The sequence below is a fragment of the Aristolochia californica genome, unplaced genomic scaffold (assembly GCF_029961685.1).
Source record: "Aristolochia californica isolate CCGP_79_NKW_82.1479 unplaced genomic scaffold, dmAriCali1.0.hap1 SCAF_14, whole genome shotgun sequence".
Classification (NCBI taxonomy): domain Eukaryota; kingdom Viridiplantae; phylum Streptophyta; class Magnoliopsida; order Piperales; family Aristolochiaceae; genus Aristolochia; species Aristolochia californica.
Window position 1 is genome coordinate 26,349,700 of NW_027181815.1, and position 27,264 is coordinate 26,376,963.

At 38.8% G+C, this 27,264-nt stretch overlaps 1 protein-coding gene across 1 annotated transcript; it reads left to right on the forward strand.

Moving 5' to 3' along the window:
- Nucleotides 1-796: 796 nt before the first annotated feature.
- On the forward strand, nt 797-25,510 carry LOC137950395 (PHD finger protein EHD3-like). Its single transcript, XM_068796839.1, has 6 exons — nt 797-1,610; nt 1,828-2,019; nt 9,236-9,430; nt 9,978-10,325; nt 16,249-16,338; nt 24,378-25,510. Exons 2-6 carry the CDS (start codon nt 1,828-1,830, stop codon nt 25,302-25,304), a joined length of 1,752 nt encoding a protein of 583 aa, XP_068652940.1. The 5' UTR covers nt 797-1,610; the 3' UTR covers nt 25,305-25,510.
- Nucleotides 25,511-27,264: the final 1,754 nt, after the last annotated feature.

The following is a 27,264-nucleotide window of genomic DNA, read 5'->3' on the forward strand; positions in this document are numbered from 1 at the left end:
TACAATGGATAATGTTGTGGAAATTGGAGAGTGAGTTTATTAATAAAATATTTGGATAGACTTAACTTTATTAAGATGGTTTTAGTTTAACATTCAAATTAATAAAATAAAAAATAAAAAATTTCAAATTCAAATTTAATCGAATTAAATAAAAATAATATACTTAAATAAACATGGTTATTTTTATAATGTCTAGATACTTAATCAAATTTGTACTTTTAAATTATCTAAATTACAACTCTTAAATTATTAATATAAAGACAAATTAAAATAGATATAATAAATAAATAATAGGGTATTTTATTAATAAAATAAGATATATTTTAGTTGTCTAAATTAATAAAATAAATTAAAAAGTAAATTAAATTTAATAATTTAATTAATTATAAAAATAAATATAAAATACCTAAACAAATATGTTTACTTTATAGTGTCGTATGATCAAATTCTTACTTTTACAATATCTTAATTATAAATATTAAATTAGGAATTTAATATAGTATTAAAATTATAGAATATATATAAATACATAATTAGGGTCTTATTAAATTATACTAGAACATAATATAATAGTTAATTATTTAATAATATAATTAAATTTAAATTATTTAACTATTAGTTTTTTTTTTTAAACCAGTGAAATAATTTATTAACTATATAAGCATTAACCAGTAAACGGGGAAAATGATAAGGTATTCAACTGTGGATTCTCTCTCTCCTTCTCTAGTCCAAAGTCCACATCTCTTTTCACCATCGACAACGAAATCACTTAACAAATTTCTCCCGATCCCATCACCCAACCGGATTTTGCCGGTTTCAGTACCTTTCGTTTGCACGCTGCTCTGCATCTGCTCTTCCAATTTTGCCAATTACAGGATTTTCTAACATGTAGATGGAACCAGCTGGATTTCCAGCGTCTCTGGATCTTCGTCAATTCTTATATGAAAGACAACGACTAATTTTCTAGGGTTTTGGTTCGGAAGATGAGTAGTGTTTTAAGGCTTGGAAGTAGCTGCTGTGGGTGGAAATGGATAGTGGCGTGTGAACTTGGGTTAATTGGGTTTGGGCTAGGGTTTCCACCAGTTGTGGTTGAAGCTGGAGAATTTAAGTAAAAGCATTGAATTTTGACATGCTGGATGGGTTGTTATAGTTCTGGAAGCCTGGAAGGTGAAGTTGTTTTATTCACGGTTTATATTGGCGAAGAAGGGGCTGCTTGGAACAATATGGATTGCGGTTCATTTGGAGTATGGTGACGGAGACCCAGCAGCTGCAATGCCGGAAAATTGCAGAGAGGAGTGTCGAGAAGGAGGGTCGGTTGAGAGGGAGGAACATCGAGAGAGAGCGAGTGACAGTGAATTACACAAAAGCTCGTCGGACGAGCACTAACGGTTTTGGGTAAGTGAAAGTGAATTCGAGTTCACTGTCACTTTCCTTAACTAACAAGCCATTAATAATAACGTCTTTGATGCTGCCCCTGGGGCAATCGCCGAGAGAAGTAGAAAATCCAAAAATCTTCACATCAAAAAACAAAAAACCCAAATAGCTGCTGCGGAAGAACCAAACGTACCGACGATCATCGGTGACCAGACTCTCCGAGCCGATCAAACAAGGTCTGTTCGAGAAGACCGATCACAGACTGACACTGTTTAAAACCCTCGAAGTGATTCCTATCTTCCAATTTTCAAATCTCTTCTGTCCGTGAATGTGACTACTAAGAAAAACAACGGAATTTCGGTCTCTTGCTTGTATTAGGGTTTTATTCCATTCCAAGACCCTGATTGAGAAGTCTGAATTTAAAATCCTAACGTGCTAATTCGGCTTTTGAAGATGTTCGTGGATGGGAGAAGCTCCAATGGTAGCGGCGCAGAGAATCTGCCGTTGGTTGTTTATTCCTCGGTTGAGAGGCATTCAGCTAACGGGTTTAAAGGTAAAGGAGTCGAAGAGGTTATAACCTACAAGAGGAGAAAGCAGCTGAAGTCTAGTGTTTCGGTCGGAGCCACCGATCCTGCGGCTGAGCAGGTTAGGCATCTTCGGGTTTCTATTATCTCGAAGACTATTGTGATTTATTTTCGCTTGCATTTATTTAAACTATTCTTTAACTTAAGTTGAGTGGATGGATTTGTCGAGATTCTCAAGATAAAGTTGCATTTTGAGGGCCCTGGTAACTTTAAAATCTTGCTAAAGGTTTTGAAGCGCACAAAATTCTTGTAAAGATGCATAATGTTTTCGTCATATGTAAGGAACAGATGATTCCTCTGTCAGTTTTATCGAGCGCAAATGTAGACTGGAGCTACGAAGTTCCATTTGAGAGCTTCCAAAACCTCGTATGAGCGCTTTCTTCAGAAAAAAGAAAAAGAAAAAAAAAAGGTATGAGAAGAGTAGCTCACAGTTCTAGTGAAGATGATGATGGAACCATATTGATTTTGCTGGCCTCGGCATTGGCCCCAAACTTGGGTACTAGCATTCTGTGAATGAATTCAAAAATTTCTGTATCATTTATAACAGTCTACCTATGAAAGGAAGACTCAAGCTTTTGTGGTCAAGATAATCTAAAATTTATTTTTTATGATCATGTTTTCCTTTCTCTTTTGCCAAATTTAGTTGTCCACTAGCCTAAATGAAATTACATGCAAATTTGGCATAATTTTACTCTGATGTTATCCTTGTCTAGTGTTCATTGTGGTTGAAGTCATCATGTGTGTCTAGCATGTGCTTTTCTTCTAAGGCAGATGTGAGTCGGAAATGTTATGTAGGCAGCAGGGTCTGAATCGGAGATGAAAGCGAAAAGTCTTTACTTCTGTGTCTGTTATTCTCTCTGCTAATGTTTATGAAGGAGGTGGTGTTGAGTCTAGGATGTACTATAGATGTTTATGGCAATGCATGATATGTCTACAAGTTTGATGCTTTCTGTTGGGTGAATTATTCTGTGGATTACTTTACGAGTTGGGGAAATTCTTTTTAGGATATGCCTAAGTAGAGTTTTAATTCACTGCACCCTTTTCTAGGTGGAGTCATCTTAACAATCATTACCGAGACAGAGAAAGAAGATGATATTCAAAATTTTAATTCTTAACGATTGAAAAACATTTTGTAATCAATTAGAGCTTAAGGAGTTTTAAAATTTTTATAATGTCAAACACTTCGCTTAGATTAAGTAACAGTTGCCTGCCCATTCAGAGTAGATCCCACCATTGAGAAATGATTCATGGTGTTGTGAGTGCATGTTCTGGTTCCGACTTGCTACATATGATGCTTCTTGATGATCTCGCCATGACCGATTAGGTTAACTTAGTTCATGTGTAATGAGGGGTTCAGTGTATGGACAACTTTCCTAACTGCAATGCAATGATCCTTCAGGATATAGACCTCTCTAGCAATGGTGATTTGCTTTATTGGTTGAATGAATAGAGAAAGAATACAAAGGGTAGCACCCGTGAAGTACAATTGGAAATGGAGTTTCCCACCGCAAGGGATTGGAGATGAACTCCTTCCTAGGCCGACTTGTCAGGTTTGCTATTGGCAGATTGCATAGCACTCTACTAAGATACATCAAAAGAGCTTCATAGGTTTTTAATTTCTTCAAATACAAAGAAAATCTCCTAGGAGGAAGAGAGGATTCTTTTATCCAACTTACAGCAATTGCAGAGTCCCCTTCTATTTTTTTTTTTTTTTTTTTTTGAGGGAAGTGTGTGAAATTTTATTCAAAGAGAAAGAGTCCCCCTTCTATGAGCACCAGCCTTGAGAAATGCTGGCGGAAAAAATTAACATCTTGAAGGAGAGCTTAAATTTCTGCTTCTGCTGAGTCACTGGGGAGTGATGGACCTGAAAAAGCAAGCGGTACTGATTCCTCATGATTTCTGATAACCCCTCCAATAACTGCTGGCCGTGGGTTCCCCAAAGTGCACTCATCAAAGTTTAGCTTTAGGTGGTTGGGGGAAGAGGGAGACCAAGCAAGCTGCTGAACATAATACTGAACATTGAATGTGGAAATTTCTTTCCAATGATCTCTGATTATTGAGAGGGGGAGAGGAGGTAGGTTCTTAAAGGTCTTGGCCCATATGGTTGTTGTTTGAAAGATGTGTTCAGTAATGCTTCCAATTGAACTGTGAAATCTGGAACTCTGAGTTCCGTAGAAGGTTTTGTTATATCATCCAAGGGGCTACTATATAGTTGACTTTCAAAGGGTCCTGCCTATTGCTGGGAGTTTCTAGGAAGAACATTGGGCAATGAAATCAGGGAATGACCTTGGGAAACATAGCTGAATTCTAAACTTCTTCAAGACTGCACTCCAAAAGGATAACGATTTGGGGCAGTGGAGAAAAAGATGGTCCTCTGATTCTTCAACTTGACCTCATAGTAATGAATCAACTTGACCACTACTGCTAGTGTTATGAGGATCAAGAATAGAAGCATTGTGGCTTGTTGTTTTGCTTCTTTTATAGATGGTAGAAGTAGAGACAGATAAATAAGAGGTTACTTCAGTTCAAACATCCTTCTTTTGAACAGAAAAGTATGAATTTTTTCATGAACATACATTATTCCCAACTGAGCCAGACTTGAAACACCTAACTTAGAATATCCAAATTGACTTGAATAACGAGTTTGTGTACAATCTTAATCTCTGATCCTCTATCATTCTGCACGTAGTAAAACCACTTCAATACACTTTTGATTGTCTTTATGACTGTTCATTTTGTATTGGCATGGGGAGAGTTTGATAGTTTGTAATTGAGATAAAATGCAGCAGGATAAGGATTTAATGTGGATAGTTTAGACAGACAATTGCATCAGATATTTGTGTAAGACCACTTCCAAATGCATTAAGATTTTTTTTTTTTATTGTCCTGATATATAAATCAATCATCATCATCATTATCATCAAAGCCTTTAGGCCCAACTATCTTCAATGGTCAAATGGATCCGTTTCCTCCATTATTTTTATTTTGTTAGGTCCATTGTTAGATCAGCTTTTTCTAGCAATTAAACAAATTTGAATAAGCTAGACCGACCTTGACTTTATTTGACCCGTGTTTAATCTTGATCAGGCTTGCGTAAAACATATTAACTTTTTTGGACTTGAAAAGATTTTTTTGGTAATTGAGGTGTCATGGAAGTTACAACATTATCTAGTTTTCATGTTTTAATTATATATACATGCAAGTAATATTTTTTTCATATATGATATGTGTGTTAGGAATTAGACGCTCTAATTCCAAACTAACAAGAGCAATAATAATAAACGCGGAAGAAGGGAAAACAAGCATGGAAAAACACAACAAGATTTGTATAGGTTCGCCTCAAGGTGATACTACGTCCTGTCTTCGACCACTACAGTAATCCACTATGAGGATGAAATAGTTTACAAGAGAAATCGCACACTTACATGTGTTTCTCTCTAACTTCTCGGGCTGCAACTCGAGATACACCTCGGATTAAGATCATAAAACTCTAATAGCGGCGCCCCCAATTTAAGGAGAAAGCTAGGGCAACGGCATTACCAGAGTGAAATTCCCAAACTGCCCTTAACGAAACAATAGTCAATATATCGTGGATCGGATGGGGATAACCAACTCAACGTAAGGTGTTAATTAGGCTCCACAACTTAACAATGTAGACTAAAGTAATATTCTTTAAAAGAAGGTTAAAGTATATTAGATGTTTAGCTATAGCATATTGTGAGTCAATTGCAAATGCTTAGGGAATGCTGAAATTATGCTTCTTGGGCCTTTATGCTTAAGTCATAGTCAAGATGGAGCAAATTTACTTGAAGCTAATTGGCTTTTATATGGATGTTACAAGTCATAGTATAGAAAGAAACAAAGGATTTTTTAGAAAACTTTGGCATACGAGGGCGAGCTTCTGAATCTCTTTCTTTACTAGTTGTGATCAAAATTGATTTGGTTTTTTGAGAAACATAGTGAAACTAACAGAGAACAATTTTGGGAAGAAAATTGATAAGAAAGAATTCGGAAGAGAAAAGAGATGTTGGAGAGAATTTGTGGATTCTCCAGTCTTTATTTTTATTTAGTCTAGTTGCAATGATATAATTCCTTCTACTTATAAATAGTATAAGAATTACTAAGTAGATAGAGATATGTAAAATAAATCATAGTAGTGAAAGAATGATTTAACACATATAGCTATATAAAATAAATCATACACAATATAACTCATAGCTTAATAATTGCCGTTCTCTAACAATATGTAACACCACTTTCTGTCTCTCTCCCCCTCTCTCTCTTTTTCGTGAGTATAATTTTTTAGATGAGAAAAACATACAGGAAACGTTATCTTAGTCAAAGAAAAAGTTGAGAGGGTCAGACAGTACAAACTAAAAAATAACAAGGAGTATTAGGAACACAGACAATGAGATGTTTCTGCTCTGTTTCATTCCTAGCTAAATTGTCTTCAGTAAAGGTTTCCTGACCTAGGAGTGTTTTTCCAAGAATTGTGGGGATCATGAATAAGTCCTTGAATTTTCTAAAAACATGCCATAGGCACCATGGAGGATTGTTCTTATTTTGCTGTCATCAGTGATTAATTTTGAGGTATTTTTAGCTTCAAGAGGGCCAAAAACTTTTTTTTTTAATTTTCATGCTTTGGAAGACAAGACTAGCTTCCACAGAATTTTTAAGTCCCAAGAAATCAGGAGTAACACATCATCCGGCCTTGATTTCTGGCTCGACCTGTCATCAATATTTAGGTTGTTTTTTATAAAAAAAAAATATTTAGGTTGTTTTATTTGATTCTTTAGTATTGAGGGGGAGATAGTTGGAAGTCTCACGGGAGAAGGCAAAAAGTCAATTTTTTTCTAATCTTTGCATTGATTGATCCTTGAATTCAAAGAGTCTAACCCAAGCTAGATGTGATGTGGATCTGTTCACCATAAAGGAGCAGGATTTGTCTGAAGTTCTTGTTTTTTCTTTTCTTTGTGTTAAGAAATAGTCCCACATGGATTACTGAGTACAAAGATCTTGAGTTTATTAGCTGGGAAAGAGGTTTCCTAAGTTGGCTAGTCATTTTAAGATGAGCCTTGGGCCTAACTTAACATGGTATCAGAGCAGGTACTCATATGTGGGCCTGCACCTAAAAACTATCTACTTGTAGAGCCACAAAAGAGGGCATACACCTAAACTATCCACTTGTAGAGCCACAAAAGAGGGTTTACACCTAAACTATCCACTTGTAGAGCCACAAAAGAGGGCCTACACCTAAACTGCCTACTCCTAAATTATCCACTTGTAGAACTGCAAAAGAGGGTCTACACGTGAGGGGGAGTGTTAAGGAATAGTCCCACATGGATTACTGAGTACAAAGATCTTGAGTTTATTAGCTGGGAAAGAGGTTTCCTAAATTGGCTAGTCATTTTGCGATGGGCCTTGGGCCAAACTTAACACTTTGTATTACTATATTATCTCAAATCTTCATGTTGAAAGTCCATTGGTTTACTTTCCAAAAAAACGTTCAATAGTCCATAACAGAAAATATATTGTCAAGGGTATTTGTGTCATTTCACAGAGGTATGGTGGTCCCTAATTAGTGTAAAAGTGTCATGGTGTGTGTTGTATTTCTGTTCTTTTTAAGATGTTTTTAGGCCCCAAAATAAAGACATGAGGCTGACACATGTAATAAAGGGTATTATGGTCCTTTCCATGTTGTTCACTTAGAGAGATAGTAAAGAGGGATTAGTAGTCATTTAGACCCTGTCTTGTGTTGCCAATACTACAACAGTCGCTTCCCTCTTCTCCTCTTCTTTTCTCTCCTTTCTTCTTCTTCCACTTTATTTCAATTACAAGTTTCTACATGTATTAGAGCGATAAGGTCCACTTCGGAGATGTTCTCGTTGTCTTCTACATCCTTTTTTCAAGCTTGCAACTTTTTCCTGAAAGGATTTCCAAATTTTATCCCTTTGATTTTTTTGAGAAAGTAATGATTTTATTGCGCTAAACCTAAATTCCTTTCTAGTGTGTAGCCAAGTGGAGATGAGACCAGTAGTGTAGCAAATGACCTCGTCAGTGGTGTTGTACTTGCCATAGAATCTTCTGTTATCCCATTTCCTCCAGATGCACCAGGGGATGTGGACGGTATATGCCGAGAGAAGAAGTCTGCTCAATTTGGGGAGGTAAACCCCAAAGGCGAGATGACACATCTTGCCTAGGTCTCTGGGGAGACATAAGTGAACACGCCATCTGCTGAGAAGTGAAGTCCGAATCTGCCAGGCAAAAGAACAATGGAGGAGTAGGCGACTAACAATTTCCTCTTCTAGGTTATAGAGCAGGCAGAGAGGGCAAGCGGCAGAATTGTCCCGTCTTCGGAGGTTGTCGGCGGTGAGGATCTTATTAAGGCATGCGCTCCAAAAGAAAATTTTAACTTTATAGGGGACCATGAGACGCCAAACAACAACAACCATATGATCAGTAAAGGACCGGGTCCAGCCCAAAATATTTCTATAGGCGGATGCCATAGAGAAGCGGCCGCTGGTATCGGGGAACTAGATCAGCTTATCCATTACTTGGGCACGGATCTTGAAAGAGTCAAGACCCTCGACCAGATTGCAAGCAATGAGGGCTTCTTCATTCGTGATACCTCTTCTAAGATGGAGGTTCCACGATCCATTCCTTCAGCCATCGTCAAGTCCCGACAAGTCGTGAGCAGCATAATGGGTTGGAAAGAATTGGCCAGGGGGCCATCCCCGCACCACCAATCCATCCAAAAATTCAAACTGCATCCATCACCCAAAAATTTATCCTGCTGATTGTCTTTTCCTTTTGCCATGATCACTTGGTTTGTTGTTTGTGTTGCCTAATGAGCAACTGTTATGTGTTTTTGTGAGAGGGGTTATCCACCTATGATTTCCTGGTCTGATACCGGACCTGTGGTTGCGCAAACACTTCTAGGTCCATAGTTCTTACTCAAGCTGTCAATTTTGAAGCATTTGTTATGTGTTGGTTGAAATTTGGTTCGAGTAGTGTTGTGTTGTTGATTGGTGTTCCTAGGTCTGTTTGGAGTGTGGTCTAGGTCAAAATTGTGCAAGGGGGCCCACAAGTTGCCTGTGCCGGTTATATTATTGGAAGAAGGACGAAAGAATGCCCTTTTTAGTGCTGTCAATTGTTGTTTATTACGAGTATGGTTGATTTTGGAGAATTAGTTACACCACCTGCTGTCAATTGGTTGTTTATTAGGGCTATTCTTCTAGTTTGCAATGTAATAATATCTGGAGGTTGTTTTATTGCAGTCTACAATTGAGCCATTGAATAATTCTCAGAAGGGCGATGTTGATACTCTGCTCAAGAATTTGAGGCATCTTCACCAGGCTAATGATTCTGAGCAAAACAGCTGGATGTGTGTATTAGAACATCTATTACAGTCACTACAGCCAAATGAAGATGGAATAAAGAGCTGCATTAGGGATGTACTTGCGCAGGCTAAGGTAGGTGTCAACTGCTTCTTTTTGACAACCTTTTCCTTCATCTTTCTACCCTGAAAATTAAGAAGCTCAATTAATATGATATTCAGCTTTCCATATACAACTTCTTTGAATATTGATGCTTTATACAAAATACGCCTTTTCTTATTTTTCCCTCTAAAGGGTTATAACAATATGCTGTCAATTTTTTGCCTGGAGCACTCATATATACTACCATATTTGTGTATGGTAGCAACGTGGAGCCAACAAGTAGACTCTATCATGAATGGGCCAGTTTGCTAAGATCATAGCATATAAATTTTGTAGCTATGAGTTCATTGGCATGCAAATGAACAGCTACCTGGTAGGTTGGACCGGCAGACACATCCAGTAGCAAATTGCTATCATTAGCTTCGTTGCTTTTGACCACAATCAATCCAATGTTAATTTCCTTATGGCAAATGCAGTCTCCTAATATTATGTAAATTCTGGCCACCTCTCTATCTCCATGTTCTTCTACGTGGCATCTGAAACCTTCTGACAGCTTGTGAATTTTGTCTTTGTTTTGCAGGAAACTGTACATGCTAATAAGAATAGTAGGCTGAAGCCCTCCTGTAAAATGACTAGGGAACCCCAAAATATGGTAGCTTCCTGTAATGTTGCCTCAGACTCTGTTCGGGTTATTATAGATAAGTCTCAAAAGTTTCCACCTTCTGGTCCTTCCATCACAGAAAAATGTCAGAGAGTTTTCCTTGAAGTTATAGCTTCGGAGAAGTTTATTTCACTATGTAGGTTACTTTGTGAGAACTTCCAAGGCATCAAAGCTGAAAATGTTCTTAACTTTAGCCTCATCAATTCACGGATTCAAACTGGGGAATATGAGAAGTTTACCAGGCTTTTTGCTACTGATATCCAACTGGTAAATCTCTCTCTTGCTAACTCAATATTATGCCTTTGCCTGTTGGTTCTATTTGTTGTGACTTCTGCGATATATGTCATTTTGCTGGGGACTTTTATGTGCTTGTGGTTAATTTTGTTTCAATCCTTCAGATCTATGCTGCCTGGTTTGCTTTCTTCTACTGATGTCCGATAAGGTTTTTTTGATGAAGAGTGAGAATTTTATTAAAACAAGAAGATAAAAAGATACAACCTAAAAGGAGGGGCCTCCCACCACATCAAGGGTTTGGAGGGATGTGCCCCTTTTAGCTTGAGAATCCGCAAGGTGATTTGCGGACTTAGGAAGATGAGTCCAAACACAATTAAGGGAGGAAGGGATGCTACAAACATCTAAGATGATGTCCTAATGTCACCAGGGAGGAGTCTTGGATTCCGTGCACCAATCAATGATCACTTTGGAGTCACCTTCGATGATGAGGGGACCAGAAAACCGGTCCCAGTAGATCTTAAGGCCATGAAGCAAACCGACGAGCTCAGCAAAGGTGGTGTCTGAAATGCCCAAGGGACTGGCAAAGGAGAGAAGACGGTTGTTGCAGTCATCATGAATAACTCCTCCAAACCCTGCAGGCCTGGGACATCCATAGTCACTGCCGTCAAAATTCAACTTGAAGTAGCTGGGAGGAGGGGACCAAACAGCCATAGTGGGAGTATGAGAGGGCACTGCCATTGCAGCAATAAGACGCCAGTTCCCCCAGAGATGAGAGTTGTTGAGGTGTAGGAATTCTTTCTTCATGAGGAGCCAAGTGGAGACCTATTCAACAATGGATTCGGCAAAGCTCAGAAATAGAGGAAGACTTGAACTGGAATTTTCTTTTCTCTCCTTCTAGAGGGCCCAAGAGATGTGACCCACACAACTGGAGAGAAGCAATTTACCGAGCTTGGGGTGCCGAGAGCTGATGAGGGATTGGATCATTGTTGGGAGCTCATGAGAGACACAATATTGGATGTCGATTCTGCTCAGAAGGCTGGCCCAAATCGACTGGGAGAAGTGCAATGGAGCAACACATGAGTGGCACTTTCCGGCGAGTTATGGCAAAAGGGACAGGATGGGTTAGGAACATGTGTCCCGTGCTGATGTAAGGCATCAGAGGTGATGATCTTATTCCAGTAGGCACACCAGACAAAGAATTTAGCGCGAGGTGGAGCTTGGAGAGACCAAGCCACAACAGCTGGCTGGTGAGGCCAGGAGGTGTCAAAGCCCTGAATGTGGTTGTAGGCAGAAGCAGCAGTGAAAGAACCTTTTGGGCAAACGGTCCAGATTAAAGTGTTTGGAATGGAGGTTCTAATTTTGATTCTGGCAAGGTCAGAGAGGGTGCAAGAAGCCTCCAAAGCGTATGGTTCAGTAAGTCCTCTTCAGAATTGCAGATTCCAGTCACCCAGTTGATGCCAAATATCAGTGATTGAGGCCAAAGGGAGATTGGAGAGGCTTGAAAGGGAGCAAAAGGAGTTCATCAACAACTTTTCTTCCAACCACTAATCAACCAACACTTAGTATGAAGTCCATTTCCGGGGAATTGAGGGAGAAGGAGGAAGATTTTCCTCTAAATTGGTGAGAATCTGTATGGCCTACCCCCTTCCTGCCACCATCCGTTCTGCTTGCCCGCTTTGGCAGCAACCAGTGAGCGCCAGATCAGCAAAGGGCCGTTGTTGAAGCGCCATAGCCATTTGAGTAGATATGCTGAATTGGTGTCCGAGATGCTCCTGGTGCTGAGGCCGCCGAGAGTCAATGGTTGACAGACATCGGACCACTTCACAAGGTGATATTTTCTTTCACCATTTGGACTACCCCAGAGGAAGTGTTGCTTAAGGGATTCCAAACGGTTGGCAACAACTGCAGGGTAGTGGAATAAGGAGAGGAAGTAGCTTGGAATCCCATGAAGACAAGATTTAATAAGGGTGAGTTTGCCTGCCTTCAAGAGGAACTTGCCTTGCCTAGTAGCAAATCTGCCCTCTATCCGCTCAATCACTGGATGCCTGCAATGCTTGCTCAGGGTGTCATCGGTCAGCGGAAGGCCAAGGTAAGTGCTAGGGAGATTGGTGACTCTGCAGCCGAGGTAATCAGCCATGGCAGTGAGGGTGCTTTGCTCAATATTAGAACCCGAGATGGAGGACTTGGCCCAACTAACTTTCTGGTCAGAGGAGAGCTCGAAGAGGTTCAACAAGGCCTTGAGCTGGATAATTTGCTCCATAGTACCCTCACCAAAGAGGATGGTGTCGTTAGCATATTGTAGAATAGAGATGTCTTGATTAAGGTGGTCAGAGATGGGGGAGAGCCAATCAGTGTTCTTGGCCTGCCAAACCATTGTGGAAAGATATTCCGCCACGATAGTGAAGAGGAAGGGCGATAAGGGGTTGTCTTGCCTGATCCCTCGAGTGCCATGGAAGTGACAGCAAGAGATGCCATTGACCAGAATGGAGTAGGACGTTGAGGAGACATAGCTACACATAAAAAAATGCTAGCAAGTGCCGAATCCCATTTGCCCATACAGATGGTCCAAGAGCTTCCAGTTGATGTAGTCGAAAGCTTTCTTAAAATCTAGCTTGAGAACAAATTGAGGAAGTTTAAAACGCTTGAAGGAGTCGAGGAGTTCATGTGCTGCCATTGCTGAGTCGAGGATGTTCAGGCCTTGGATGAAGGCAATTTGACAAGGGTGGATGATCTGTTGTAGGACCCTTCTAATGCGATTGGCATGCAGCCGCATGATAATTTTGTAGGTACTTGTGGTGAGGTTGATGTCAAAATATTTCCAGAAAATTATTTCATCGAGAGATAGAGAGGTTAGGAAACATATAGTCCCGTAAGTGATAACCCTCAGAAAATTACAATAATGCCCCTCCCCACTTTGCTGGAGAAGGATGCCCTAATTACATATGCCATTAGAAGGGTGATCCTGCTGTATTTGGAATACTGAATGAGTCTGCTGCACTGAGCCTTCCAAAAGATAAAATCCTCTCTCATGCCTTGAACCAATCATCCTTCTCTTCTTGAGATTCTGAAACACACAATAAGTAGGATGAAATATTATCGAGTAGTTCATTGATTTTGTGAGTTGATTGACCCAAAGAAGATTAAATAAGAAATTTTGGGACAAATAACACTGATTTTGATGATAAGGAGGATGTAGGCTGGATTTTGTCGATTCCTTGGAATAGAGAAACAGACCCAGCAACAAGAGCAACTTGTTTAAAGGAAGAGGATGGACTAAAATCTTTAAAAAGAGAAGACATACTTGACATGTGTGATGATGCACTTGAGTCAATAACCCAGGAAGAAATAAGACTTGCATATAGGGCAGGCGACCTGGATTGGCAAGAGTAGCTGGAGGATGTGTAGGTTGAGCTTTAGATGCATTTGGAGGATAATGCAGTCAACTAGGCAACATATTGGGTTAGTTTCTGATGCTCATCACGGGCTCTAGGTAGAATACCAACTATTGGAAGTCTCATTTTTGTCGTGAATAGTAGAGTTGGCCTAGGTTGGTTTACCAAACTTATCCCAACACATACTAGAGAAGTGATTATTGCGTCCACAATGTACACATCTCATTTCACCTTTTATCTCTTCCAGAACTGTCAGAGCTTCCGCCTCTACCATTTCCACTATGACCTCGTACAAATTCCTGATGCCCTTGTCAAGGGTAGGTGCATCCAAACTTAGCTTTTGTGCTATCTTTTGATGTCAATAACTTGGTTATCATTTTCTTCCAAATCATCTGTAGTAGGAAAAAGTGGATCATCTTTAATATATTTAGATTTCCTTTTAGCCTTGAATAATTTTTTTTTTTTTGAAATGATGCTGATTTTTATTAAGACAAAAGCTCAAGAGAGCATATTACAAAGGAGGGAAGCTTTCCCAAACACTGAGAGATTGCTGGGAAGTTCTGAATTTTGCCAATTTATCAGCCAAAGAGTTGGCTAATCTAGGAATGAGATTCCAATTATAATATGTAGAAGATATAATGTCAACAATACTATCAGTGATGGGCCAGTGGCGCCAAGGGGGGAAGCTGTCTTTGGAACACCAACTAATAATTGTCTTCGAGTCACCTTCAATGATTAACTTGCCATGGAGACGATCCCTGAAGATTTGGAGGCCGAATAGCAGAGCACTAACTTCAGCAGTATTAGAATCGGCAATGCCCACCGGACTAGCATAAGAAAGAATAGGGTCTCTATTATGACCTTTGAACACACCACCTGCTCCAGCTGGCCCATAACATCCAATAGCACTACCATCAAAATTCAGCTTTATGCAGTTGCAAAGGGGAGGATCCCAGATAGCCATACTCAGAGTTCTGCTGGGGTCAGACATATGAGCGATCAAATTCCAATTTTCCCGAAGGGTGGCAAAATCCTTCTTTGTATGAAGCCAGCTCGAGATGAGGCCAACGACATGAGAAGCCGTGTTGTCTATGGTGCTCGTGTTGTTTGTGGTGCTAGCTTTGGAGTTGAATCTCCGGTTATTCTGCTCGAGCCAAATACACCATGGAACATGTGCAAGATAGGCTGAAAGAATTAACTTGCCCAGCCGAGGAAGGAGAATCCCTCGAACCATCTCAAAGGTGCCAAAGAGGTCCTGATGTAGCCCCACTTGGAGCTCAATTTTCTGAAAGATCTTCATCCAAACTTGCCACGAAAATCCACAGTGTAAGAGGACATGTTGGACTATCTCAGCCTTGAATAAATTTCAAACTATTTTAGACCAACTCAGATAATTTTAACCATTTAGCTCTCCTCAATAATAATAAGTGTTTTTACCTTCTCTAGTAGGAGTAATTATCTCATTGGAATCTGCTAGAGATTATAAAGACAATGACCACAACAATTATAAACAATAATCATAGCTTGATGCCTGTGCAGGCAATGTGGGCCCTACTTTAACATTTAGGGTTTTCAATAAAAAAACTCCAATCCAAGCTCAATCATTCTATTCAATCTATAAGACTACTTAAACACCATAAACAAGTGAAATTTCTCGAAAAATTGGCCGATGTCAGCCTTCTTGTATATGACGCAGGCATTGGACACATGATTTGGATCCTGTGCATGCTTCAATTGAGAAAACCCAAAGGCATAACTCTTTAGGGGCACGAATTAAACATATAACTGCTCAATTGGCAGTATAAATGCACAAAAAAGAATTGACTTCCAATTAGTCTTGAATCCTGAACTTCACCTTTCTTGGAGGGTGAAGACTTTAGAAAAAGAGGAATAGAGTGCTTAAATAACTCTGAATTTGGATCTTATTGCTCTGATATCATGTGAAAAGATATAAAATATGAGGAGAAGAGGAAGAAAGAAGAAAGAGATAAAGATGAAAAGAAATAGAGTGTGTTGATGGCATTCGATGGGGGAAGAAGTGCGACCTTCTTTTCTTTTATTTCTTACTTAAGTAACTTAATGTCTATTTACATAAATAGCTCTCATGACTCAAAAGCACTATATCTCATTAAGTATACATCAAAATAATGTGTAATTTGAACCATTGACTCCTATCAATCACTCAATCTCTTAGCCATTCCTAGAGACTCATATATAATATGTAAAATGAACAAAATTCCCCTCTATGATATTTAACAATAAGACAACAGAAGAGGCGTTATTTACTCTTCTCATATTTTATTTAAAAAACCTACAATGAGCATTTGCCCACAGGAAAGGAAACCTGAACCAAATTGCAGTTCAGATATTCTCTTTTCTGTTGCAATGTTAGTGAATCTTTTAAAAAAAATTCCAACTAAACACATAAGAAATGGCAGGTACGTATGTAGTGAAAAAGTAAACCTTGTCGCTGTTTTCCCCTCATTTCACAATAGGGCATGACGTAGTTTCCTACAGAGTTCTTAGTAGGGCAGAAGTGACAATCATATGCAAATTGCTGACAGGTATGGGAAAGGTTCAAGAAGATTGGAGGTGAGATGGTCCATCTGGCAGATAGCCTCTCGAAAGCATCTCAGATATCCTACTTGAATCAGGTAAATGCTGTCTGTGTCATTGTGCCAGGGTTTTCGTTTCTTGTAAGATATATGTATCACTCAAATACTTGGTTTGATTTGAACTAGTGTGGTTTCATTTGAACAAGTAAGCTGTTTATGTATCTTCTAAAATGCTGGAATTTTGTTAGGTTTCAGACATTTAGCTTGTCTTTTTTGCTTTCCTCCTTTCTGTTTTAATTATACACGCCCCCCGTCATTTCATGTAACATTTTTCTACATATCTTAAGGTTAGAAATATGGCAGTAGCAACTGTGAATTTTCCTGGCTCTATAGTTGATCATTTACGTAAACAGGGTGTTTTGTTGTACAGTTTGTTAATAGGGGATACTCTCCCCTTTGATGTTTGTTGAGTGGGAACTGTCTCACATTGGTAAGTATTAAGAAGTATTACTGGTGTGAAGATGTAAGATTAAGAGGAAGAAGGTAGAGAAAAGAAGAAAATAGAGAGAAGAGAGAAGAATTGAGAAGCAGCCAAAAGAGTGCTGCATGGATGCAGACTCAAAAGCTCGAGCCTCTCCCTTCTATCATTCACGTAAGTGAGATTACAGCAAAAGGACAATTATGCCCTTATGTAAAAAAATACTCATAACTCTCTAAATATACATCAGAATTGAATGAGACTTGAAACATAAGGACTTGGTATGTAGCCTAGCTTGCTGTGAATATATGACACCTATAGGAGATGATGAAATGACCAAATGCCCTTGTATCAGTATTCTAACACTCCCTCTCAAGCTGGAGAGTAAATATTAAAAAGTCCTAGCTTGTCACAAAATACTAGTTGTTTATGCTTTCCAAGAGGAATTGTGAAAATATCTCCAAGTTGCTCAGAGGGTTTCTTATATGGAGTAACCATCTTTCTTTGCATGACAACATCTTTAATAAAATGGAAATCAACCTCTATTTGTTTGGTCCTTTTATGAAATATTGGGTTACTTGCTATTAATATAGCTGCCTAATTATTACACTTTATAATTATAGGTTCTGGAATGAAAATTCCAAACTCAACAAGATCTGGCTTCACCCACATAAACTCACTACCTATGTGAGCCATTGCCCTATACTATACCTCATCACTAGATGTAGCCACTATAGCTTGTTTCTTACTCTTCCAACTCACCTAGTTACTTTCAAAAAAATAGTTGTAACCAATGGTGGACCTCCTATCCATTTTTCACCTAGCAGAATTTACATTAGAATATCCCAGTACATCAATCTTCTCATTCCGAGTGTACAATAGGCCTTTTCCACAAGCACCTTTCCAATATTTAAAAATTCTCTGAGCGACTACTAAATGTATCATTCTTGAGTTTTCCATGAATTGACTCACTACTCCCACTGCAAAGGATATATTAGGCCTAGAGACAGTGGCATAGATAAATTTCTCCATTAGGTGTCTATACTATGTCTTGTCCTTGATCACAAGACTATTAGAGTCATGAATGCTAGCATTGACTTCCATGAGAGTATCCACTAGTCTAGCACCCCAGAGACCAAACACTTGCAACATATCTACAATGTACTTCCTTTGAGAGAGAATAACACCCTTCTTACTTCGAGCCTCAATTCTAGGGAAATATTTCAGTTGTCCTAAATATGTGGCCAAATAAGTTTTTACCTCAACTCCTTCCAAGTCACTCCTAGACAAGACGATGTTATCAACAAAGACAACTAAGATAACAATACCAGTCTTCATTTTCAGCAAGAACTTAATGATTGGTCACATTGACTTCTATGAAACCCAAACTTCATCACTACAATGCTAAAATTTTCAAACCATGCTCTAGGACTTTGTTACACACTTTATCTGTCTCCCTTTGAGCAACATACCTTGGAGGTTGCTCCATATATACGTCCTTCTTTAAGTCACCATACATGAATTTTTGACATCTAGTTGACATAGTGGTCACCCTTTGTTAATTGCCACGAACACCAAAATATGAATCGGAAGTGAGTCGAGCCACAAGCGAAAATGTTTTAAACACATTAACACCGAAGGTCTATGTATGGCCCTTGGCTACTAATTGGGCCTTACATCGGTCAATACTCCCATTAGCTTTATACATAATTGTGTAACATAATGGCAGCCTAGATCAACCGCCCTAAAAGTGGGTAATAGAGACTCCATGTTCCCCTAGACACCAAAGCATCCATCTTTTTATTGATAGCTCATTTCCACTCAGGTGAAGGTATAACATTCTGCACTAAACGAATGTAAAAGACAAAGATAATGACATAGCAAAGGATTTGGATGATGTAGACAAAAGATCAAAAACATACTGAGAGATGAGAGGTACATGACCTTTTACCTTTTCGAAGGCTGACGAGAAGATCAAAATTAGAAGAAACTGGACCTTTAGGCAAAGAGGAAGACAACTGGTCCTAAGTGGGTAGCTGATGATCTAGAGTGTTAGTAGGCAGTGGTGTAGGCAACAAATGATGAGAATGCCAACTGTATACCTGAAGTGTGGAGAGGAACCTGCGATTGGTGCATCCATAACAACAATCGGAACTAGGTTATCCTTCGAAGAACCAGGTGAGAACAGAGATTCTATAGAAGATGCAAAGTAAGGAGTGAAAAATGTAACAACAGAGGACACATATGTCTTTCTTTTAATCGGATCATTACATTTATATCCTTTTTTGATGACTTGAATGACCCAAAAAAAATACATTTAACAATGCGAGGAGACAATTGATCTGTAGAGGGACTAAATAAGTGGATAAAGCATGTTGACCCAAAGAGACGGGGAACAACATCAAACAATTACGGGGGTTTTAAAACCGGCATAGGTTGTCTTTGCAAGACAGACGAAGGCATACGATTGATCAAGTAACGTGATGTTAACACTACATCTCCCCAAAATGATTTAGGGACATTCATGTGAAACAGTAAAGTATGGGTCACTTCAAGAAGGTGTTTGTTTTTGTGTTCAATAATCCCATTTTGTTGGGGAGCATATACGTAGGAAGTCTGATGAGTAATACCATGTAAAACACAAAATAATACAAATTTTTAATTGAGAAATTCAAGTCCGTTATCAATATGAAAGTGTTGAAAAACAAATACATGGGTATTTTGGTCATTTTACTCTATCTGTATTTGTATGTCTTGATGTAATCTTCTTCTATATGTCCAATTATGTCTATGGTCCAAGTTTCGTGTAAAGAGGACATGTAGAATGGGAGATACAAGGAGATTAGGGTTTCACTTAAGTAAGGGTATATCTGTAATTGTACTTGATCAGCATTATAAATAGAGGTTGGGATATGTGCACATCCCCCAATGCAGCTCTTTCTCTTGAGTTTTTGCCTCTCCACCTCTCTGTCTTTCCCTTTTTCTTACTTTTTTCGTGGTATTAGAGTAGTAGATCGCATCTAGGAAGGCTCTTTGTCAGTTTTTCATCCTTTTGAAGCAGACGTCTACATAAAGGAAGGAACTTCGTCAAGTTTTTCAACTACTGGTTGGTAAAAATCCAATTTTTTCTCCTTTTCTCTCTGCCATAACCCTAGGGTTACTGGTTCTACTATTCTTAGAATAGATCTTGATGTTTTAAACTACCCAAAAAGAGGTTTTATGTTGATCTCGGGATGTGTGCAACTCCCAAGCCTACTTGTGCTGATGTCATCCCCGGCATCTACTGACGTCAGCCCTAGTAATGCTCTTTTTACATTTTTTGATCTAAACTTTGATTCTTGTGTTGGATTTTTGGATTTTTTTTGACTTGTACACATCACCCAATTGCTCTAATCCTAATTCTACGTGGTGGGGCCCACCTAGGTTGATTAATTTGAAGTTGTTGGAAGGCTTATTGATCCATTTGGTGCTTCTATATATCTGTTATTGCTGATTCTAGTGAAATTTACACTATCTAAAGAATCTTATAATCCTGATGGTAAAGATATTATCACTATCACTTCTAAAAAATTGAATGGTGATAATTATCTTACTTGGTCCAAATATGTTAGAATGTATTTAAAGGGCCGAAAGAAGCTGGGATTTATTAGGGATGATCCTCCTATCCCTCAGGATGATAATTGAGAAGCAAAGGACAACCAGATAATGACTTCGATTGTCAACAACATGGAATCTACTATTAGAAATACACAGGATGTCAATATTTTGTTTAACAAAAACAATGAAATAAAACAAAATATTGACATCCTGTGTATTTCTTAAAAAAATATATATAATTCTTTAGATAGTAATATCTTTACCATTAGGATTATAATCCTGAGTATTTCTTTAAAACAAAATATTAAAGATATTACTTTCTGAGTATTTCTTTAGTTGGAATCTACCACCAGGACTGTGACGAAATATTGTAGTTCCTTTCCGAGTATTTCTTTAGTTGTAAGTGCCATAGTCTGTGGAATAGAGACATCATCCAGCAAATAGATCTTGCCTTTCTCACATTTGAACCAATCGTCCTCTTTGTCTGCGAGTCTTGAAACACACAAGTAGGAAGAAAGGTTACATAATAATTTTGAGACTTAGTTATGTAACTCATAGTTGCACAAGTCGGGATGCCAATCTGGTTTCTTCCAATCCCTTTAAGGCTCCCGTTTGCCAAAGCTTGGCAAATTACTCCTCTCTAGCTGTTTGGCTTCATCCCCTGGTCTCTCTAGAAAGAGATGAATCACAGGCAATTTCCATGCAAGTTCCTTGATGCCGAATCCCTTGTCGAGTTCATTGCAGGCCAGGTTTCTTCCTGGCTCCTTTCAAGAAAGGAGTTTCTCCACCTTCAGGGTATGCATCTTAGAGGAAACTGGTGGCTTACGACCTTGATGATTGGTCCCTCCTGCCTAGTAGCAATGGAAGTTTGGCAACCCCCCACCTGCTGGTTCCTTCAAGCTGAATTTTGATGACAACGCTTTGGGTTGTTCGGGATCAGCGGGATTCGAGGGTGGCATTCACTCGGACGATGGTACTCTACTTGCTGCCTATACTGGTCCCCTTAAAATTTCAGACAGGCCTTCTCAACGGCCTCATTGTCTTCTGCTATCGATTCTCTTGGCCTCTAATTGTCGAAGGTGATTCCAATGTTATTAACTGGTGTGCCAAATCCAGGTCTCCCTTTAAAGACATTGGGACATCTTTCTTGATATTTATAATATTGCCTCCACCCTACAATGTACTGGGCCCATGTCCCCCGGGCAGCAAACCACTTTGTTGATGGGCAGGCCAAATGGGCACGTCCCTTTAATCCCTTGTTGTAACGCGAAGCCCCCCTTAGTTTGTACTCTTGTCTTTTGTTTTACAATAAAATTCACACTTCTCATTTTAAAAAAAAGTTATGTGACTCACAGATAACAGATGTACAAGAATATTGTTCTTGCCAAGCAGGGAACAGCCCTCCAATCTCTTGTTGTTAGGGGTTTGCTCCCCTGATTTTGTATTGTTCTCTTTTCTTAATATATACATCATTTTCAAAAAAAAGAAAGAAAGAAAAGATTTACAAGAATATTGGGAGCAAAAAGAACAAAACTCAATCATAACTGAGGTGTGGTATGCACAATACCCTCCCCGTGAAGCGGGGAGATAGACCCATAAGCTAAAGTACATGATGATAAGACTGAGAAGGGCAAATAGACTGAAAGAGAGAGGTCATACCTGATATGTGTATAGATGTTTCTGAATCTAGGAGGGAGAGGGAGACATATTCAAAGTTGTCATACTTGTGCTAGCCATCGTGGTACTCATTGAGTTAGAGGTATCCGGCTCAATGGTAGGAGTCTTTGAAGTAACAACTAAATCTCCTCCTGAAGATCAGAATAGGAAACGAGTCATGACCTGTCTTAGTGGAGTTAACCCATGCTGGCTTTTTGAATTTCTCCTAACACTTACCAGAGAAGTGGTGTTCTCTCCCATAGTGGACACTTCCTATCCGCTCTGTCATTATGACCACGACCCGAGCCTCAGGCTTTACTATAGGACGAGTTAAGGTTAGAGGAGTTGCATCAAGAGGTCGTGTATTTTTTTCACCTTTACCTGCCGCTACACCTTCTGCCTGGATGACTTGGTTAAAAGCTTGTGCAAGTGTATTGACATCATCATTTGCTTGCAGTTGTGCTTGTATAATATCATATTTAGACCCCAGGCCATCGAGGAATCCAGTCACCTGAATCTGGTTTTCTCTTTTCGAATATCACTAGCATTTGTAGTGAAAGGATGGATGGTGCTGATTTCCAGCAACACACCCCTCATCTCTATAAAGTAATTGGTGACCAATCTGTCACCCCTCTCTGTATTGCAATACGGAACATACAACTCATGTATGCGAGACAAATTTCTCTCCTGTGGCAAAATGGAAACAAGTGTAGTCCACATCTCTTGGCAGTCCCGCAGGTCAAGATCTAATCACTAAAACACGACTCCATGCTGTTTACTTACTGAGTCATTGTTTGATTATCCTCAACCTCCCAGTCTTTAGTTATCGGATTAGGAGGGTCATCACTGTTATATTTTGCTTTCCCTTATGCCTTTAGAAACATAATAATTGAGCGAAACCAATTTGCATAGTTGGATCCATTCAACTTAATTGAGGTAATCTGGATGGAGTGAAAGCCCTTACTCTCTGAACTCTCAGAAAGGTTTAAGGGCAGCAACATGTTTGCTGGAGTCTGCCATTTAATCCTCCATATACACCACAATTGAACTCAAGAAGATGCTCCAAATCCAAATTATCAATAAGCTAAATTCACTCAGATAAGGTCGTGGCCTCACATTATAAAATTAGGGCACAATGACCACACGTCAAGCACCAATAGCACAGCGGTCAATACCATAATAAATGATTTAACCATCAACAAGCGTGATGGTGCAGGCATGGAAGGGGTGATTCAGTCAGAACAAGGTTTGCACAGGAAAGATGGAAGCAAAAAACTTCAATGGAGACCTTTTAAGTGTAGTAGTAACTGTTCAATCAGCAGTGGTGACCATCAACCAAATAGTTATTGTGGAATAAAAAAAAGAAAAAAGTGGAGTTTACCTTACCAGTAGAGAAATTGACTTGAGCCTTTTCCTTGGGGTTGAGACAATCTGTGTAGAGAACCCAAAAAGTGAAGAAAAAATGCCACAATCGATATCTATTGTTATGATACCATGTGAAGATTTAAGATTAAGAGGAAGGAGGCGAAAAGAGGAAAATTGGAGAGATGAGAAGAATTGAGAAGTAGCCAAAAAAGGGTTGCGTGGATGCAGACTCAAAAGCTTGAGCCTCTCCATTTTATCATTCACTTACTGAGATTATTGCAAAAGGATAATTATGCTCCTAAATACAAAAATACTCATAACTCACTAAATATACATCAGAATTGAATGAGACTTGAAACATAAGAACTTGATATGTAGCCTAGCTTGCTGTGAACATATGACACCCATATGAGATGAGGAAATGACCAAAATACCCCTGCACCAGTATTCTAATAATTGGTTAATAAAATTGAGCAATTTGCCTCCTAAGTGGTTAGTCAATAGTGGTATTAGAATAGGATGTTTGCTTGCATCTCGATTTCATTTTGGCTCTGCTATGTATGCTCCATTGAATTTGTGCTCTGTGTATGTTGTCCACGTCACATACCTTTTACGTGTAAACCTAGACATGTGAGAGTGTTGTATTGGAAAATTATCCCATTAGTAAGTGTTGAGAAGTGTTATTGGTTTATAAAGTTGAGTAATAGGTCTCCTAAATGGCTAGTCATTTTTGGATGGAACTGGGCTCAATCTTACAATGTTCATTGATATTCTCATTTTCTGTATTTGTTGACTGTTAACTTGCATAGGGTTGCACATTCTTCTTTCATTTTAATGATATTTTCGCCATCTCTTTAAAAAAAAAAAGAAGATATTCTCGCAATTTTCAAGAATTTGTTTTCTTTATCACGTTAAGTTAGTTACAGGTTACACTTTGGATGATCATACTGTTATTTGAATCATCTGTAAATCTCACAAAAAGGGCTCAATTCTGGATCTTGTATCCCTTGATGCTACAGTTTTAAATATATTTTGCATGCAGGAGACAAGTCAGGTTGGATCTGCTCATAAGGGTTGTATGGATTTGGTTCCGGCAAAACAAGTTCCTTTCGATGGATCAGAACAACTTACTAAACTTGAACAGAATGATGCATGTGGCCTCATCAAAATTGGTGTTTGTGGGCTGTGTGGTTCAAGTGCTACTGGGACAGAAAGTCTTATTTGTGATGGCTGTGAAGCAATGTACCACTTTTCCTGCATGAAACCAACTGTTGGGGAGATTCCCACCAGGAGCTGGTATTGTAAAGTCTGCTCTGCAAACGGGAAAGATTCACCACTATCTGACTGGACTCAAAACCAGTCAGAAGCAGAGCCGCATCATGATTGTGTTGTTTGTGAGAGGCTAAAAAGTTCAAGAACACCACCTAATGGGAGTCACAGTAACAAGGAGATGGTGACCACAACTTTATCCATCAAATCTGGGGAAAACATGCATTACAGTTCAAAAGTTGATAGGCAGAGAGGACCCGTAAGGAAAGGTGGACAACGTATGTGTAAGAGATGTAAAAGTGGTGGAAACGAAGGTATGACCTTCCTTGTGTGCAGAAATGCCCACTGCCCTCACAAGTACTACCACCAAAGCTGCTTGAGAAGCATGGAGATTAAAGCTCATGGGACTGTTTGGTATTGCCCTTCATGTCTCTGCAGGGGGTGTTTTGTCGATAAAGATGATGACAAGATAGTCCTGTGTGACGGTTGTGATGAGGCATACCATACATATTGCATGGTTCCACCTCGCACTTCTATACCCAAAGGAGATTGGTATTGTATCTTCTGCAATATTCAAATTAGAATCAGAGAAAGAAGATTAGTGCAAAATTCTGTGAAGGGAATTACTGCTGGATCGATGGATGTACTTTTGAACGCTGCTGAAAAGTTACGTTCTGAAGAAAGGAGTAACAACAGATAGCAGAACTAAGCCACAGGTATTTTTGGTTTTTGTACTCTGTTCTGCATGAATTATGTTTTAAAGGTTTTCATCCTCTCTGAGAATGTACATTTGACATAACCTTCACCATGTAAATCCACATCATATGTGGGAAGCCTCTCGAGATTCTGTATTACTATGTATCAGTATACTAATCTTATGTGGGGAAGCTCTTGTTAAGCATGGTAGAGAGTGAGGTCCATGTCAACTATCTCGGTCACATAGGTTTTTCTCTGTTTTGACAAAAGAGCTGTCAAATACCTGGAAGGCGTCTCTGAAAGTTTAGCTACTGGACATAGTTGGCTTGTCACATATCCAAGTCGTTGCATTCAGTCACAAGCTACTTTGAAGGGATAAACCAAATCCATTCACCTCCAAAATCATATGAATGGATTTTATTCACTCTTAATGAGGGTGTACTATTTTAGGGACGCACCTTTCTTTTGTTGTCTGCATATCCGAATCTCAGCCTATTACGGTTGTATTGGTGTCCACTAGGTATGCTATGCTTGGGTTGAGATAAAAAACATACCCAACAATGTAGCATCGATTCAAACCCATGACAACATTAGTGAACTTTATCTAGAAAACTTTTAAAACAAGTCACAATAAAATTTTGAATGAGTAGATAAAACAAGTGTTGATTTCTAGAGTCTTCTCATATAGTTACAAAGGGTCTAAAGAGAGAGAAAGGAGAGGAAAGAGAGGAGGAGAAAATGAGAGAACTCTATCTAGTGGGAGAGAGAAGGGAAGAACTTGTGAGAGAGGTAGAGAGAGATTCTAAAGGGTGGAGGAAAGAGGACTAGAGTTTGATGCTCTAACTTACGCCCAAGAGCTTTTGATTATAGTTTTGGGCATGAGTTTTCAATGTCTATAATGTCCTTAGGGTTACATATCAAAAAGCAAAAAAAAAAAAAAAACGAGAACATATTCCAGCTTGTATATTTACGAGTACATGACACCTCTTTTTAGAAGTCTTCTTATTTACCTTCCTTGCCATTGTTCACATGGGTGTTGAAATCACCCTCAAGTTAGTGCAAATCCCCCTCAAGTTAGTGCATATTCATCATAAATTTCCAATTGTATGTGTGCCATGGAGAGTTGTCATTGTTACTATTTTGGTGGAGATGTTTGCCTATTGGTTTTTGGAAGGGATGTAGTGCATAGTGATATCCCCAACTTGTAGTTTCTCTCTGATAATATGCTTGGTCTTTTCATGAAATATTGGGTTTGTTGTTATATGATTTGTTGTTTGATTATCACAATGAAATTGCTTAAGCTTCTTGAAGGTAGACCCAATTCTAATCATAATGATTTCAGCCATATCATTTCACTCGTCGCATGGGTCATGACTCGAAAATTAGCTTTTGCATTGCAACAAGGTACATCTGATTGTTTTTTGCTTTGCCAAGTGACTAAGTTATCCCCTATCATTGTGCAATAATCGAAAGTGGATTTTCTGTCATCTGGAGGACTTGCCCAGTCTGCATTGACAAACCCTTCTACATTGATGTGACCATGGTTTTTGTATAAAACCTCTTGGATTTTTCTTGAAGTATCTTAGGATTTTTTCCAAGGTTTGCCAATGTGATATACAAGGATGGTGCATGAATTGACTAACAATACTTATTGTAAACGAAATGACTTGCCACATTATAGTAAGATATATCAATTTCCCCCACAAGTCTTTGGATCTTGCCACATCTATCTCATCCCCTTCTTCATTTTGTAGTTTTGCATCAGGATCCAAAGGTGAATCAAAATTTTTTCAACCTAGGATCATTGTTTCTTTAACAGATCGAACACATACTTCCTTTGTGATAAGATGATGTCATGTTTAGATTGCAAAACCTCTATGCCAAGAAATTATTTTAGTAACCCCAAATATTTATTTTGGAATGTTTGGCTGAGCTCATCTTGTCTATTGAATTTCATACTTATC

Excerpts from the sequence above, each read along its gene's own strand:
- LOC137950395 (XM_068796839.1), top strand. The coding sequence starts at position 1,828 with ATGTTCGTGGATGGGAGAAGCTCCAATGGTAGCGGCGCAGAGAATCTG. Across the intron at positions 9,431-9,977 it reads ATGTACTTGCGCAGGCTAAG|GAAACTGTACATGCTAATAA; the intron begins GTAGGTGTCAAC and ends TTTGTTTTGCAG. Across the intron at positions 16,339-24,377 it reads AGATATCCTACTTGAATCAG|GAGACAAGTCAGGTTGGATC; the intron begins GTAAATGCTGTC and ends TTTTGCATGCAG.